The sequence below is a fragment of the Rhinolophus ferrumequinum genome, chromosome 12, assembly GCF_004115265.2.
Source record: "Rhinolophus ferrumequinum isolate MPI-CBG mRhiFer1 chromosome 12, mRhiFer1_v1.p, whole genome shotgun sequence".
Taxonomy (NCBI): Eukaryota; Metazoa; Chordata; class Mammalia; order Chiroptera; family Rhinolophidae; genus Rhinolophus; species Rhinolophus ferrumequinum.
Genome location: NC_046295.1, coordinates 7,635,037 through 7,651,827, shown reverse-complemented (window position 1 = coordinate 7,651,827; position 16,791 = coordinate 7,635,037). Strand labels below are relative to the sequence as shown.

At 37.7% G+C, this 16,791-nt stretch overlaps 1 protein-coding gene across 4 annotated transcripts in view; it reads left to right on the top strand.

The window, feature by feature from the left end:
* Positions 1 to 16,791, top strand: part of FANCC (FA complementation group C) — a 321,103-nt gene that overhangs the window by 166,892 nt on the left and 137,420 nt on the right. For all 4 annotated transcript variants that reach the window (XR_004424715.1, XM_033123708.1, XM_033123709.1 and 1 more), the window contains exons 3-4: positions 1,283 to 1,367; positions 7,504 to 7,598. Coding sequence is in view for 3 of the 4 variants with exons in the window: in XM_033123708.1 (XP_032979599.1) it covers positions 1,283 to 1,367; positions 7,504 to 7,598 (180 nt within the window). In the remaining variant the exon portion in view is untranslated. The remainder of the gene's footprint in view (positions 1 to 1,282; positions 1,368 to 7,503; positions 7,599 to 16,791) is intronic.

Sequence of the window (16,791 nt, the reverse complement as noted above, 5' to 3'; positions counted from 1 at the left end):
GTTGGTTGGAGCACATCCTCTCAACCACAAGGTTGCCGGTTCGACTCCCGCAAGGGATGGTGGGCTGTGCCCCCTGCAACTAGCAACTAGCAACTGGCAACTGGAGCTGGAGCTGAGCTGTGCCCTCCACAACTAAGATTGACAGGACAACAACTTGACTTGGGAAAAAAAAAAAAGTCCTGGAAGTACACACTGTTCCCCAATAAAGTCCTGTTCCCCTTCCCCAATAATAAACAAACAAAAAAACTTTGATATATATTTAATTGGACATAAGATTTACTTTTATTGTAATATTTTTATGAATTAACATGTTTTCATATTATAAAAGTATTATTTTATACTTACTGTCTAACTTCAAGATGAAAAGCAAAATTGTCATTTAACATAGGTCTTCTTTTGTTACATTTTTATTCCCTTAATCAAAGAAGCAAGTGGGAAATTTGAGGAATAATTCATGTTGATGATATGAGTTCATGTCTTTAGAAACTATAAGGAAAGACGCAGTCTATACGAACAACCAATGCTAACTTCTACAATTGTTTTTTGTAATAAGATTTTGTAACTTGATCTTAAAGTGGTCCCAGAAAGTCTAAGACCGGCCTTGATGCTGAGACAAATGTGAGGAGTTCATTGCTGCAATAGTAGGAAATGCTTATCGTTTCAGTTTGTGTGCACATTATCTGAGTTGGGTCTTATTTTTGAACTTTCTGAAAGGTAAAGAAGTGGGAAGAGGGCCAGCATGTATATTTTTAAATCTTAAGCTGTTTCCTATTTGGTTGATCTTTTTTGTCTCAGGTTTTAGGTTGTTGTAGACTAAGTATGATGTCATTTAGCATGTAGTAATCAAAATAGTAATAAACACAGATCTGTATCTTTATGCTTTGGCTGCTTTTATTTCTTTTTACAAGTTCCAGAGTTCTTGTCCTCCTAAACCTTCTTTGAAATAGCCCTACTGGAGCTGAGTTAGGAACTTCTCTTATTACGTTAGAATAAAACTCTAGGATGAAGATGAGATTGTAAAGATATGAATCATCCATAATGTTTTTCTCACTATTATGCAGTCTTTGTTATTTTTAAATAAAGTGGCCTTTGCTGGCTGTTAAGTATGAGTAAAATGAAGTTAATTTTACAACAAAATTGATTTTACCTAAATATGTTGTATATCTTAGTTTTGGTGATTTGAAGGAAGGTGGATTCAAGCTACCTAATCTATAGTGTCAGTTCAGTCTTTCTGAGTTGCATGGTACCCTTTTACTAACCAAAACATAATTTTCTTTTGTAGGATTCAAGTACAGTCATTGAAAGATTCCCCACAATTGGTCAACTGTTGGCAAAAGCTTGCCTGAATCCTTTTATCTTAGCATATGGTAAGAATGCAAAGCATGTCCTCTCAAAACACAAACTTCTAACAATTAAATTATAAACTTGTCTTCTATTTTTCATGAAGCAACTTATTAGATGTATTCATTGCTCCATTACAAAGATGGCATCCTTTATTGTTGTCCATATATGTTTGTGATGTTTGTATAGATAAACACACACATGCAGATCTGTAGGAAAATAGAGTTCATTGTATTAGAGGGCAGAAACTCCCCAATGAGTGTCATAACCTCATTTTTAATTCATTGTAAAGTGGTTATAATAATGAAATAATTTCTTTGTTTCAGTTTCATATGCACTCACATACTGTTTTCCATGTGTAAACTCATTCTCCAGAGTCTAAATCCTGCATGACTCTGCCATTATCTAGAGATGACATTTTGGTTTTACACAAGGTTAAGAGGAATTTGGGGAAACTCTGGGGGAGGTGTTCCTTTACTGACCTCCTGCCTACCTGTCCAGCCTCATTTCCTGTTTAATCCTCCACGACTATACCACATGCACTGTAGCCAGGTCAAATTACTAACCATGCTTGAAGGCGCATGATATTAGGGCTTGGGACATGCAATTGCTTTTGCCTGGAACTCTGTTCTCGTCCCTCATCCTCTTAAACCTTCGAAACCTCCCTGCTGAAGCTGAGTTAGGACCCTCTCTCAGTGTCTCCAGAGCCACCACCATTTCCCTTAATTATAACACTTACTACAGTGTTTTATAATTGTTGGTTTGCCTGTCTGATGGCCTGGAAAACTGAATGCCTTTCAAGAGCAGGAACAGTGGTTTTATTTTGTTGTCATCCTAGGGCCCACCATAGGGTGGAACAGGCCCCCCCCCCAAAGGTGCACAGTAGACGTTTATTGCCTTGATTTAACTATATTGTTAGCTAATGTAACATTAACTTGTCATATTTTTTAGTCAAAGACTGATTGCATAATACATTGATATCAGAATAAAATATAAAATGAATATTCCTCTTTGATGTTTTAAAGAATTGTAAAATTTCTGTCTCCTAGCCTGCCATAGGTCATTATAAGTAAGATGAACTAGATGGGGAAGGGACAACACCCACACTGGGTCCTGTGAGCATACACGCATGGGTGCACTGAACACACGCAGGCTCACTTGCTCTGCCCCCTGCCCCCAGTCTATTCCTCTTCCTCTCCACTTACGCCGCTTGCCTCTTCTTCCCACTTGAGTTGATTCTTCCTCTCCCCATCCACTCAGTTTGTTCAAGTTCTTAATCTGAAATAGCAAAGCTATCACTGTACTTGGCCACACTTACCAGGGCCACACTTATCTGCCCGGTATTTATACATTTCAGCTATGCCAGTGTTTCTCCAACATCTTTGACCAGAAATTCATTTTCTGTACATGTATGTATGTATATATGCATTGTACACATACACACACATATTTCATTACAGAATGCTTATTTTCATTATATGCAATCCATCTTCATTATACTATTTTTAAAAATGGTCTTCATGACTCAAAACTGATTTCACAACCCACTGATGGGTCATGACCAAAGGTCTGAAAAACACTGAAGCTAGGCTGAGGATGGTGAGGGAAAGAAAAAGGAAAAGAATTTCCTCCATTTAAAGGCACCACCCATGGTTAGGTACTTCATGAACTGGATAACCAATTTTCAGAAAAAAGAAATACTACACCCTTTAAGTGTACATGGTGCATGTAAGACACGTCGCTAATTCAGAACGTTAAAATGTGGGAAAGTTTGTGTTGCAGAATCGAAGTGAAATGAGAGGCATCGCTCACTTTGTGCGCTCGGCTGTTGTCTGTGGATTGCATAGTGGATCTCAGTTCTTGGTGATAGCCTTGCAGGATAGATAATTATGGATTGGAGAAAACAGTTCCCTTTCTCCAGAATACAAAGCTAATAAGAGCCAGGATCCCAGCCCCCTAAGCCCTCATTGTTGTAATGATCTAACCCACCCGCACCCCACCCCACCCCACCGTGGATCACACCATTGTGGTTGAAGTACGTGTATTCCAGTCCTGGCTGTACCATGGGCTAGCTTCACCTGGGTGCATATGTTCCCGGGACAGATATTTACTAAGATTTTTTGTGTGTGTATGTCAGGGCCTAGGAAAACATGGCTCACAGTTTTTGACCATTTTCCAATTAGGGAGAAAAGAGACCTAAGCAGATGAGCCAGATTTGGGGTGATAGTTGGTATCTTGGAAGTCTGAACTAGGAGCGAAGGGGAAGGAGAATTTTACAGGGGAGCTCATGCTGGAGCTGACTCTTGGAGGACAGTAGATGAGATGGGATTTTCTAAAACAAGCCATAGAACTGCCTGGGTTTCAGATTCCTGATGTGTAAAAGTAGAGGCTGGCCTGATTTATCCCTGTGGCCTTAAGCTTGTTATCAGGCTGTGATCTTTCCTTAGCACCTTATCTTCATTACTTTGGCCCCCTCTGACAACCAGAAACAAATTCTCCAGCTCTTTCTGTTTCAGTGCTTGTGTTACCTTTTGAACTGCCCATTAAATTTCAGTTTCCTGTTTGAGGTATGCTTTTGACTGTGAGCTCGCAGAGACTGACAGGCACAGGAGAATTCCACGCGTAAGCATATCTGGCCTGTATGCTGTTGTTTCCCTAGCTGGGCACCTTCTTTTCTTACAGTTATAGAATATCAAAATTACTTTCTAAGTATGGTAAAAGTAAATAATTTCCATCAAGGAAAGAAGTAAGTCTCTCATTATATGAAGTGAGAACAGGATCAGAAATAAGGATACTAAGGAAGGAGGAAGGATTTGGAAATGAAAAGACACAGCAAAGAGAAGAGAAAAGTAGATGATAATAGAATACCTTTTATTCAGTGATGTTCTCTACTTCAAATTACTGCCTTCATGTCCTTGGAATCCTAGGTTTTAGCTCTGCCCTCATCATTGAGCATAACAGTTATAACCTCTCTTCCTCACTATTTGCTGTCTATGGCTGTGGAACAATTGCCCCCAAATTTGGCAGCTTAAAACAATATTTATTGTCTCAAAAGAAAAATGCTCCCTTCACACTTTTGAACTAGAATTTAAGTTTAAAACATTAATTTAGCTTTTATTTGAACTCACAGTTCAGTATATCAAAAAACTAAAATACTAGATGGCAAATGTATGTTGGTGTATTCCTTTCCCTTCCATGCTTTTTTAGAATCCAAACTGGCACTAAGACCTGCTGTCAGTGCCTGCCCCCATGATGGATGCCAGGCAGGATGCTCCAGCCCCAAAGCCAGGGCCTCCCAGGGGACCCTGACAGCTCCGTCCCCTGTAGGGAGTTTGAGGGCCCTCATGACGGCTTGCCTCTGTGAATTCCTAAAGCGGATTGAGCGCATTAACAGCCCACTTCAGTGTGTTGACTCTGAGCAAAGGAAGACACCTCCTAACGACTGGGTGCAAGTTTCTCTGGCTCTTCTTTTTGTTTTAGAGAGAAAAATAAATACACTTGTTGACCTAAATGTGCAGAATCACTTGGCACCTGGGAGAAAACTCCCATCTTTTGGGTTCTTTTAGATGTAAGCTCCATAAATTAACTTTTTTCTTTTTTTGGTGTTGAGCATCTGATTTCTGGAAATGCTCCCCATCAGGTTGTATTCCTTTTCACATGGGAAGCTGCTTCTGTAAGCATATCATTGGCTATGTCTCACACTTGCAACATGAAGACAGAATTTCTTATAATATTTAAAGCATAGGACATACAACAGTCACATTTTTAATCAGTGGCATTGGTTCAACCTGAAGATCCCTAGGATCATTAGAGGTTAAATTATATGATTCTTCAAATGAATTGATCTCAGGCAGTCAATGCTATATTTGAACTCATAAAAACGGGTGACAAATGAATGTCCCTCAGAATAACTCCTGATAAAGTTTGTTCAGAGATATTAGCTATTAGGAGACCATAAGCCTATGGATGTTTATGGGGGAAAATGGGTTTAAAAAAATACTGTACATCTGTCAGGTTCCCTTCCTGGAGCAGGTTCTCCATATAAATTCTTTCAGGTGAGGGGTGTTTTTCCTGAGTCTTTTGTTAATAGCCAGCTGAAAATAATCAGTATCCCAAAAGACATATTTTGGGGTAGCAAACTCTGTTTTCCCTCACCCTTTATCTTCTTTTCTTCTGCAATCTCATAAACACAGCATTTGTAAGCGTTTCATTAACTAGAAATAAGTATTAATAAAATACAAATGTGGATGGAAAAGGGGCCACATACTAACCCTGACAAGCTCAGAGGACAGACTCAGAGACTAAAATTAACCACACAGGATGGTCTGAACATAAAAATTCCTAACTAAAAGCAGGACATGGCTGGTAGTCACATCCTTGGCCTGTAGCTTCCTTGACAAAGGTCAGTCTTCACCTTAAGTGAGCCTGTCTGTCGTCTTTTTGCATCTGAGATAACATGCCCTTGGAATGTCAGAGTAATCCCTTTTTCTGGACTCCTCAGGGCACAACCCATGGCACTAGAGCGAGAAACTACAGAACCCCTCATTGTTAATCTTGTTTGCTGAATACCATCTCTATGTGCTGTAAAATGTTAATTGTTAACTACCCTGGGCCTGCCAATGTAAAATAAGTATGTATCTCTCCATTTTACTTTTTGTCCAATCACAAAGCCCCCCCCCCCCGCCTTTGCTTTTTCCCGCCCCCTTAATGTACCACCAATGGATTTTATGTAACCTTCCTTACGTCTTCTCCTTTGATTCTAATGAATAAAATAAGCTACAAAACTGCCATTCTCTGGAGCATTTTCTTAATCCATTGAGATTTTGCTTCCGGGCAACTGTCATCAGTTTGGTTCAAGTAAACTCATTAAAGTTCTCTACAGGTTTGGACGTTTCTTATATCGACACAAACTACAGTAAGCTACTTCTGCATTTTCAACCACACACCTAAACTATAGTTTAATATGAACTAAATGTGATAGATGGGAAGGAACCTACCAAGGCCTGTTTGATCAAAGTCCACTCTATATCCCATAGTTAGAGATGGCCCAGCACACATTTATTTACCAAACATTTGCTTTTCCATCTCCATGTGAATTGTCTTCCTGCTCTTTGAAGTCCCAAACCACAATCCCCACCCACTTCTTAGCTCAAGGTGACATATAAGCCTTAATTGACTGACCTCTGCTCCTGCTCTGGTCCCATATTCTTACAGAACCCCCATATGTACATACGTAATAAATTTGGTCATTTTCTCCTGTTAATCTGTCTCATGTTTATTTGATTATTAGTCCAGCCAGAAGAATTTAGAAAGGTAGAAGGACAATTATTTTTCCGCCCCAAGAAGGGCATCAGGTGATTCTACAGAGATTAATTCCAGGCGCTGGTTTTCCTCAGCCTCACCTCTATGGCCTTGTGACAAAGTCCTTATTTGCTTGGCTCTAATTCAGGTAATACCATCTTCAGTTTTTAGGCCTCACTTTTGCTTTCTAATCCTGCTATAAAATTTCCAGCTGGAGTGGACTCAGTTTCCAAAAGAGGAAAAGAAAATGTCTCACTAAATAGATATTCCCAGCAAATGTAAGATTTCATAATTCAGCATTTTCATCACATATTTGTTAAGCTTTTAAATTTGAGAGTAAAGAATTAGGAGCATGTTAAGAGGCTTCCATTTTATCTAAACCATTTGGTACCAAACAATCCTTTTGTTGAATTTGTTTGTAACAAGTGAGGGTGTTTTGGCAAATTAGAAAATTAAAAGATTAAGTCATAAATATTGACTACTGTCTGTAACAGTTGTGTTGCCTTAAAGAGGTTGAAATTACTATTGGTTTGAAATGTGAAATAAAGAACTGATCTTGAGAAAAGCCCAGTTCTTTTAGTTCTTTCCATCCTCTTTTGGCTTTAAAAACTGCTGCTGTAACAGAACGGGAATTGACCACACAAGGGCTAAGCATAAGTGATCCCAAACCCACAAGAAGAAAAAAAACCCCACAAAGTTTCACACGTGGTCCTGGATGCTTGTTCTGTGAACTTAGTAGTTTGAGATTTTCCTAAAATATAATAAATATATTCCCTATAAATATGTTTTACATTTTTTATACTGGTTATCGTCCCTTTTTATTTGATAAAACCTACTCATTTTAATTTTTCTTTTTTGCAGATGAAAGCCAAAAAATTTTAATATGGTGCTTATGTTGTCTGATTAACAAAGAACCACAGAATTCTGGAGAATCGAAACTTAACTCCTGGATACGGGTGAGAGAGTAAATCTTGCCCTGCACTGCTTTGAATTAAGTTGATTGTTTAAAGGTGCTGCTTTGACAGTCCAGTACTAGGATGTTTTAGAAACTTTTTCAGTACATTATCTGGCTGGGTGTAAAGTTATTCAAGAGATTTCATTTTTGATAGTGAATTTCGTAAGACCTTACGCTTTAGGGTGAACTTGCACGAGCCTAATAGTGAGTGATTTTGAAAAGTTATTTTCACGTAATTAAAAGAATGTACTGTTTCCTTCTAGCAGTTGCTGTCCTTCAAAAAAAAATGGTTTCTCCCTACCAACCTAGTTTAAATACTGTAATTATGTAATTCCTCTCCAGGTACTTCTCTGCCTCTCAGAATCTATTCTGTAGTAAAATGAATGTTCAGAAGTTCCCTGGGAGCAGCAGTCTTTGCTTTGTGTCCCCAAGTTGGTACCCGGGCCAGTGTGCTCAGCCTCGTACCTGGTGCCCATGGGCTATGCTGCTCACACTGTCACGTCAGTTACCCAGCGAGACTAGTCCACATAGCTGACAGCTCCCTGCACCCCCGTCTTTTTCTGCTCCCTGAAGGGCAGGCACAAGTTGGAGAATCTTGTCACCGCCAGCGAGCTAGCTGTTCTTTTCTCCTACCTCCCACTTTCCTGCTGCAACAACCTCAAGGACGCGCAGATGATTCAGATTAGCTGCTTAGCGTTGTGAAATCAGCCGCCCAGAGTAATGCACCTGGTATTGTCTGTCAGCCTGAGCCGTGATATCATTTCATTCACTGCTTGTTTTTCATTCCTTTGTTTTCTACAGAATTGCCAGTAGAGATGACAAAGACAATATTTGTAGTTTTCCGTTAGATTGAAAGAAGAATAGAAGGGATGGTAGAAGTGAAAAGAATTTGAGGAGGGAAGGAAAGAATGCAGAATTTAATTGGAAGGGAAATTAATGTAAAGAGCTGAAGAAAGGAACTGAGAAGTAGAATTAGAGTTGAAAAGGTATGATATAAAAATACAATAACATTTCGTCTTTAATGTTTTAAATTGTTGCTTCTGTTGATTATTTGACATTTTAATGATTATTTAGGATATATTTTTATATTGCCTACCTCAATAAGTCCTGACCTAGGCCATCTAATTAACATGTTTTTAGGGTGATTGGGGTTCACTTTATTTTGCTCGTGACTCTATTAGCCCGTTACAAGATTTCTAGCCTTACATTTTATTCTGTGCGTTTCCCTTATTTAATATAGTATCTATTCACCAATAGGTACTTACTGAGTGTATAGCATAGGGAGATAAAGTAAAAACACTTAATTCCTGCCTTCAGGGAATTCACAGACTGGTAACCAGGTCATCCATGGGCAGTGTGATTGGGTTATTGGCAGAGCCATATATAGGTGTCCTGGTAACACAGTGGAGGGACACTTGCTCAGACTTTGGGGTTTGGAGACATTTCCTGGGGAAGGTGATATGTTAGCTGATTTTGAAGGATGACTAGGAGCAGGCATAGAGTTTTAGGAGTGATATTCCGGTCAGCAGAAAGAGCATGTGTGAAGCGTGGTGGTGGGAAAGCATGTGTTGCATTCAGGGAACTGTAGTGCTTAGATATACCTGAGCTCAGGTTTTTTTGGGTTGGTGAGGAAGCATAAAGTCAGAGACATAGGCAAGCGCCAAGTGCTATGTATGATTATAAGAAGTGTTTTAAACAGAGAAATCACGTGGCCAAGTGTGAGTTTTAGAAACTGAACAGCAAAAGGAAGTTGATTTGGAAGGGGACGAGGATAGTATTTTGGAAGCTATTGTAATGATAAAGGTGAGAAACCCTGAAGACCTGAATGAAATGGAAAAGAGGGGCCAGATTTGTGATGTTAATAAATACCCAAAAGATGTAATGGCAGATTAAGTGCAGAGGTACTTAGATGTCGGTAGAGTTGAACATACCATTCTCAGGAGAGCGAGCTGATATCCAAATGGAGGATTGATAGTCATCAGTACAAGGGAATGAATAGTGGAAGCCTGGGGCGAGGGTGAGATCACGCAGGGGGAGCACCTCGCATGCGGAGGGGAAAGAACCTTGGGACAACCCGGGAGATACTGGTTTTTAAGGAGTGAATGAAAGAATAAGCTGCACCGCACACTAAAAATGGGGAGTCAAAGGAGTAGAAGGAGATACCTATGAGTGGTTATTCATATCTAATGCTGTAGTGTAGTGCTGTCCAATAGAAATAAAATAAAACATAGATAATTTAAAATTTTCCTGTAGCTGCTTTAAGAAACATAAAAAGAAATAGGTGAAATTAATTTTACTGAGATTCTATTTAACCCAATATATCCAAAAATACTATCATTTCAACATAAAATTATTAATGAGATTTTTTAATAATCTTTTTCCACTCTGTCGTTGAAATCCAGTGTGTATGTTACACTTACGTTTGCATCTTTGTGTTACATCTTAATTCATATGCTAAATTTTCATTAGAAATTTTTGATCTGTATTTAGATTTCATAAAATGTACAGTTGAAAAAGTCAGTTCACATGCTCAAATTATACCAAAGAAACCTATAACTGAATCAAGTGTCAGTTTTTAAATTTAATTAAAATTTAAAAAGTTAAAAATTCCCTTTCTTCATTATACTTAATATATTTGATATGACTAGTGGCCACTGTATGGACAGGGCAGCTGTAGAGCATAAAGCAAGTTAAGGATTGAAAATCACTAACTGGATTCAGCCACTAGGAGGAATGGCCTTGGAGATTAGGTGAATGGGAGGTTGAGGTAAGTAGTCCGATTACTACAGATTCAGGAATGGCGGGGAGATGAGGATGTGGAGAGGGTAAACTTGGTTAGTTACTCTTTCAAGAAACTTGGCAGGTGAAGGAGGTGGTAGCCGGACTAGATAATAGAATTGAGTTGATTGAAATTGGCCAAGTCCTGAACAGGACAATTGAGAAGAAAGCACTAGTAGGAAGGGGTTGAGAACATACGTAGGAAATTGGGAAAACAGTTTCCCTCCTCATTGTACCAGGCAAGCCTGTAATATTAACTGATAAAAAATATGTCTAGAATAACATTAGTTATTTAAGTATTAGGAATCTAAAGCTAATTACATATTCCTATCACAAATCGGTACCTATATAATCATATAAATAATGTTGACCATAAATGCAGCAAGACTGAAGATACTTGTTGGTTAGTGAATCAGTTTTACATGTCTTGGGTATACTTTTTATCTTAGAAGGGGTCCTTTCTCCATACAAGTTTTAGAGTGACATTACACATTAAGGATGTGTAACTTGTCATCCAATATGCTTCTTAAAATTATATAACTAGCCATATTTTAATATTCGTTGGTTTTATTCAGCGAGCATTTATTTAGTGCCTGGTATGTGCTGTGCTATTCTAATTGTGGTAATCAGATCTTGGGTTGTCCTGTGTTCCTAGAGCACCACAACTGTGACTGAAATAGCCTGAATGAAACACCAAGAATTTCTTCTGTAAATTCTAAAATTCGTTAAAAAATTCAGATTATTTATTAAATTTGAAAATGTTGGACTGAGTTGTATGAGTTGTACTTTTAGAGCGGAGATGAAATAAAAATTCTGTTTGATGTTTGCCATGTGTTAGCTTATGTTAGTACATTATGTTGGAAATACATGAATACAGTGTTTTCTGGGGGGACTTTTACTGGTAACCTCAACTGTACTGTCAGTAACATCACCTCAATGACTACTCTTACAGTTTAAAGACTGGTTGAAGTCACAGGACTGTTTCACATCTTTTTGAAAACTTGGTTTTTGAAAAAATTAGTTTTAATGGTGCATCTATTCAACAAATACTTTTGAGTACCTACTGTTTGCCAGGCACTATGAAAGAGGCTGAGAGTACAGACAGCAGTATTTACAGCAGCCAAGATACGGAAGTCACCTAGGTGTCCATCAGTGGGTGATGATTAGATAAAGGAAATGTGAGATACATATGCAATGAACAGTATTCAGCCATAAAAAAGAATGAAATCTTGCCATTTGCAACAAAACGGATGGACCCTAGAGGGCATTATGCTAATGAAAAAAGTCATATGATCTCATTTATGTGTGGAATTAAAAAAAGAAAAACAACAAGCTCGTAGATACAGAGAACAGATTGGTGGTTGCCAGAGGTGGGGGTGGGGAATGGGGGAAATGGGTGAAGGGGGTCAAAGAGTACAAATTTCCAGTTATGAAAGAAATACGTCCTGGAGTTGTAATGTACCGCAAGGTGACTATAGTTAATAATACTATGTTACATATTTGAAAGTTGCTAAGAGAGTAGATCTTAAAAGCCCTTATCATAAGAACAAAATGTTTTTAACTGTGGTGATGAATGTTAATTAGACTTATTTTGGTAATCATCTTGCAATATATATAAATATCAAATCATGTTATGCACCTGAAACTATTATATATTATTTATACCTCAATAATTTAGAAAAGTCATACATGCCAACATATACTTATATAACAAGTCATTGCTTAGTGCTAGAGAGGAAAATAAAGGTAGATAAGGATAAGAGATGATGGAAGTTCACTATTAGAAAGGATGAGAAATGTCTTCCAAGGAGGTGAATTTTAGGAGAGATTTGAATTAGTTGATGAATAAGCCATGTTTGTTTGGTTTTTAATTCTGCTGGTTGTCTTACTGATTTGTAGAAATTCTTTATTTGTGTTGAGTATGGACACCTTTTTTATTATACGTATCGTAGCTGTTTTTTCCCCCACTTTGTGGTTTATGTTTTTGTGTTTACATTTCCTTATATTCTTTTATGGAAGATAGTTTTAATTTTATTGTACTCAGATTTACAGTCTTTCTCTTTGTGGTTAATAACTTTGTATCTTATTTAAGAAAATTTTCTCTACTCCAGGGTCATGAAGGTCTTCCATAATACCCTCTAAAACTATATTGGTTTGCCTTTCCAGTTTAGGTCTGTGGTCTACCTGTAACTGTTTTATTGTATGGTATAAGGTGGGAATCCATTTTCGTTTTGCTTCCACATGGATTCCCCAATGTCCCAACATTACTGAAAAGTTCTTTCCTCACTGACCTATGTATGTTGCTTTCTTCATCAAAAGTCAAGTGTCCTTGTATGTGCAGGTATGATCCTAAAGCTCTCGTGGGTCTTGTTGTCTATCTATGATGGTTAATTTTGTGTCAACTTGACTGGTGCATGGGGTGCCAGCCATTTGGTCAAGCATTATCCTTGGTGTTTCTGTGAGGGTGTTTTGGGATGTAATTAACATGGAAACTGATAGACTGAGTAAAGCAGATCACCCTTCCTAATGTGTGTGGGCCTCATCTGATTAGTTGAGGGCCTGAATAGAACAAAAGGGCTAAAACCCCATGAGGGTTTTTTTCTGTATTGGAATGTAATAAACAATGGTTCTTGAGTGAACTCCAAATTGTATGTTTTGTTATCTTTAGTATAACATAGCATTCTCAGGCCACTCTATAGAGAGCATCTTACATGTTTAGAAAACCATTGGTCTCAGAGATGATGGTGTTTGTTAGTTTTTGGTATTGGGAGGTGCAAAACAGGCAGGGGACTCAGAAGAAACAGGCAGTCGGTTTGGTGCTGGCACAACAGCACTAGGGATTGGTCAGCCACGGGCCAGACACTGATGCTATGATTATGGCTATGCTGGTAGTAATTCTGTTGTTGCAGAAGTCCCCCTTATTCATGGTTTCACTTTCTGCAGATTCAATTAACCGCGGTCAGCTGCAATCCCAAAATATTAAATGGAAAATTCCAGAAGTAAACAATACCTAAGTTTTAAATTGCATGCTGTTCTCAGTAGCATGATGAAATCTCCCATCATCCTGTTCCATCCCACCCAGAACGTGAGTCACCCCTCTGTCCAGGGTCTCCACCTCACTTCTCATCAGCTGGGCATCGTATCATCTCCTGTCATCATAAGGAGAAAAATGATGAGTTAAATACAATGATATATTTTGAGAGAGCACGCGAGAGAGATGACATTCACATAGCTTTTATTATAGTGTATCGAACGATCCTTTAAAAGGGGAAATAGCACATTTCCTGGGAGCGATTAGTGAAAGACAGCAGAAGCAAGGTGAAAGTCAGGGAAAAGGCAGGGGATGCTGGAGACCACAGCTCCACTCGGGTGAAACATTGGCAGTTGTGATGAATGCTGTCTCTTTTGTTTTTATTCATTTATTTATTTTTAATTTTGTGTGTTTGTGTGTGTGTGTGTGTGTGTGTGTGTGTGTGTGTCAGTATTTGTTTTTCCCATCCTTCCCTTTGGCAGCCATCAGCTTATGCGCTATATCTGTGGGTCTGTTTCTATTTGTTTTGTTTAATTGTTTGTTTGTTTTTTTTTTTTTTGATTCCTTATATAAGTGAAATCAACAGTATTTGTCTTACTCTGTCGGGCCTCTAGGCCCATCCATATTGCAAATTTTTGTAAGATTTCATTCTTTTTTATGGCAGAATAATATTCCATTGTATAATATTCTATTATGTATGTATATACATGTATATATACATAGACCCACACATATCACATTTTTTTTTATCCATTTGTCTATGGATGGACATCTGGGTTGTTTCCACATCTTGGCCATTTTTAAGAATGCTGCAGTTAACAGGGGTGCATCTGTTTTTTTGAATTAGTGTTTTTTGTTTTCTTTAGATAAGTACCTAGAAGTGGAATTGCTGGATTGTGTGACAGCTCTATTTTCAATTTTTTGAGGAATCTCTGTACTGTTTTCCATAGTGACTGGAGTAATTTACATCTCACCGGCAGTGTACCCATCCTCTCCAGCACTTGTTTTTTCTTGATTGTTTAAATTTTTATTGGGGAATATTGGGGAACAGTGTGTTTCTCCAGGGCCCATCAGCTCCAAGTTGTTGTCCTTCACTCTAGTTGTGGAGGGCGCAGCTCAGCTCCAAGTCCAGTCGCCGTTTTCAATATTTAGTTGCAGGGGGTGCAGCCCACCATTCCATGCAGGAATTGAACTGGCAACCTTGTTGAGAACTCGCGCTCTAACCAGCTGAGCCATCCGGCAGCTCGTTGTCTTCAATCTAGTTGTGGAGGGCGCAGCTCACTGGCTCATATGGGAATCAAACCGGCAATCTTGATGTTCAGAGCTCGTGCTCTAACCAACTGAGCCATTTGGCCGCAGCATTTCTTGATTTGTTGATGATAGCCAGCCTGATAGATGTGCGGTGTGATATCTCATTGTTGTTTTAATTTGCATTTCCCTGATGGTTATTGGCGATAAGCATCTTTTCATATGTCTATTGGCTATCTGTGTCTTCTGAGAAATGTCTATTCAGGTCCCTTTCCCATTTTTCAATTAGATTATTTGTGTGTGTGTGTGTGTGTGTGTGTGTGTGTGTGTGTGTCTGTCTGAAGTTCTATCAGTTTCATATATTGTTGGACATTAACCCCTTATTGAATGTACCATTTGCAAATATCTTCTCACATTCAGTAGGTTTTCTTTTTGTTCTGTTGATGGTTTCCTTTGCAAAAACTTTTTAGTTTAATGTAGTCCCATTTGTTTATTTTCTCTTTTGTTGCCTTTTCCTAAGAAAACATATCAAAAAATATTGATGAAAGTGACGTCATAGAGTTGACTGCGTATGTTTTATTCTAGGAGTTTTATGGTTTTAGATCTTACATTTAAATCTTTAATCTGTTTTGAATTTTTTTTTGTATATGGTGTAAGAAAGTGGTCTAGTTGCATATTTTTTGCATGTATCTGTCTAGCTTTTCCAATACAACTTATTGAAGAGAGTCATTACCACATTGTATATCTTTGCCTCCTTTGTCAGATTGATTGACTATATAGGTGAGGATTTATTTCTTGGTTCTGTATTCTGTTCCATTGCTCTGTATATTTGTTCTTTGGTTATTTGGGGTATTTTGTGGTTCCATATAAATTTAGGATTAGTTGTTCTAATTTTGAGAACAATGCCATTGGTATTTTAAATAGGGATTGCGTTGAATCTATATATTGCTTTAGGTAGTAAGGACATTTTAACAATATTCATCCTTCCAATCCAAAAACGTGAAATAGTTTTCCATTTATTTGTAACTTTTTCAATTTCTTTCTTCAATGTCTTATAGTTTTCAGAGTATACAGGTCTTTCACCTCTTTCATTGAGTTTATTCCTAAGTATTGTATGCCTTTTGATACAGTTGTAAATGGGATTATTTTATTAATTTTTCCTTCTGATTGTTATTGGTGTATAGAAACACAATTGATATCTGCATATTGATTCTTTATCCTGCAACCTTATTGAATTCATTTATTAGTTCTAATAGGTTTTTGGTGGAGTCTTTAGGGTTTTCTGTGTATGGTATCATGTCATCTGCAAATAACGAGAGTTTTATTTCTTCCTTTCTGATTTGGATGCGTTTTATTTCTTTTTCTTGTCTGATTGCACTGGCTGGGACTTCCAATACTATGTTGAATAGTGGTGGTATTGGTCATCCTTGTCTTGTTCCTGATCTAGAGGAAAAGCTTTTAGCATTTCACCATTGGGTATGATATTAGCTGTAGGTTTGTCATATATGGCCTTTATTATGTTAAGATTTGTTCGTTCTGTACCTGCTTTGTTGAGAGTTTTTATCATAAAACGATATTGAATTTTGTCAAATGCTTTTTTTTGCATCTTATGAGATGGTCATATGGTTTTTATCCTTTATTTGTTAATGTGATGTATCACATTAATTGATTTACAGATATTGAACTATCTTTGTATCCCTGGGATGAATCTCACTTGATTTTGGTGCATAATCCTTGTATTGTTGAATTAGGCTTGCTAATAATTTTGTTGAGAGTTTTTACATCTATGTTTATCAAGTATATTGACCTGTAATTTTCTTTTTTTTTGTAATGCCTGTGTCTGCTTTTGACGTAAGGGTAATGCTGGCTTCATAGAATGAGTTTGGAAGTGTTCCTTTCTCATTAATTTTTTGAAATAATTTAAGAAGGATAGGTATTAATTCTTCTTTCAATGTTTGGTAGAATTCATCTATGACGCCGTTTGGTCCTGGACTTTATTTGTTGGACATTTTCTTAACTACTGCTTCAGTTTCATTACTAGTATTCGGGTTGCTTAGATTTTGTTTTTCTTCATGGACCAGTCTTGGAAGGTTAAATACTTCTAGAAATTTATATCTTATATTGTCGAATTTGTTGG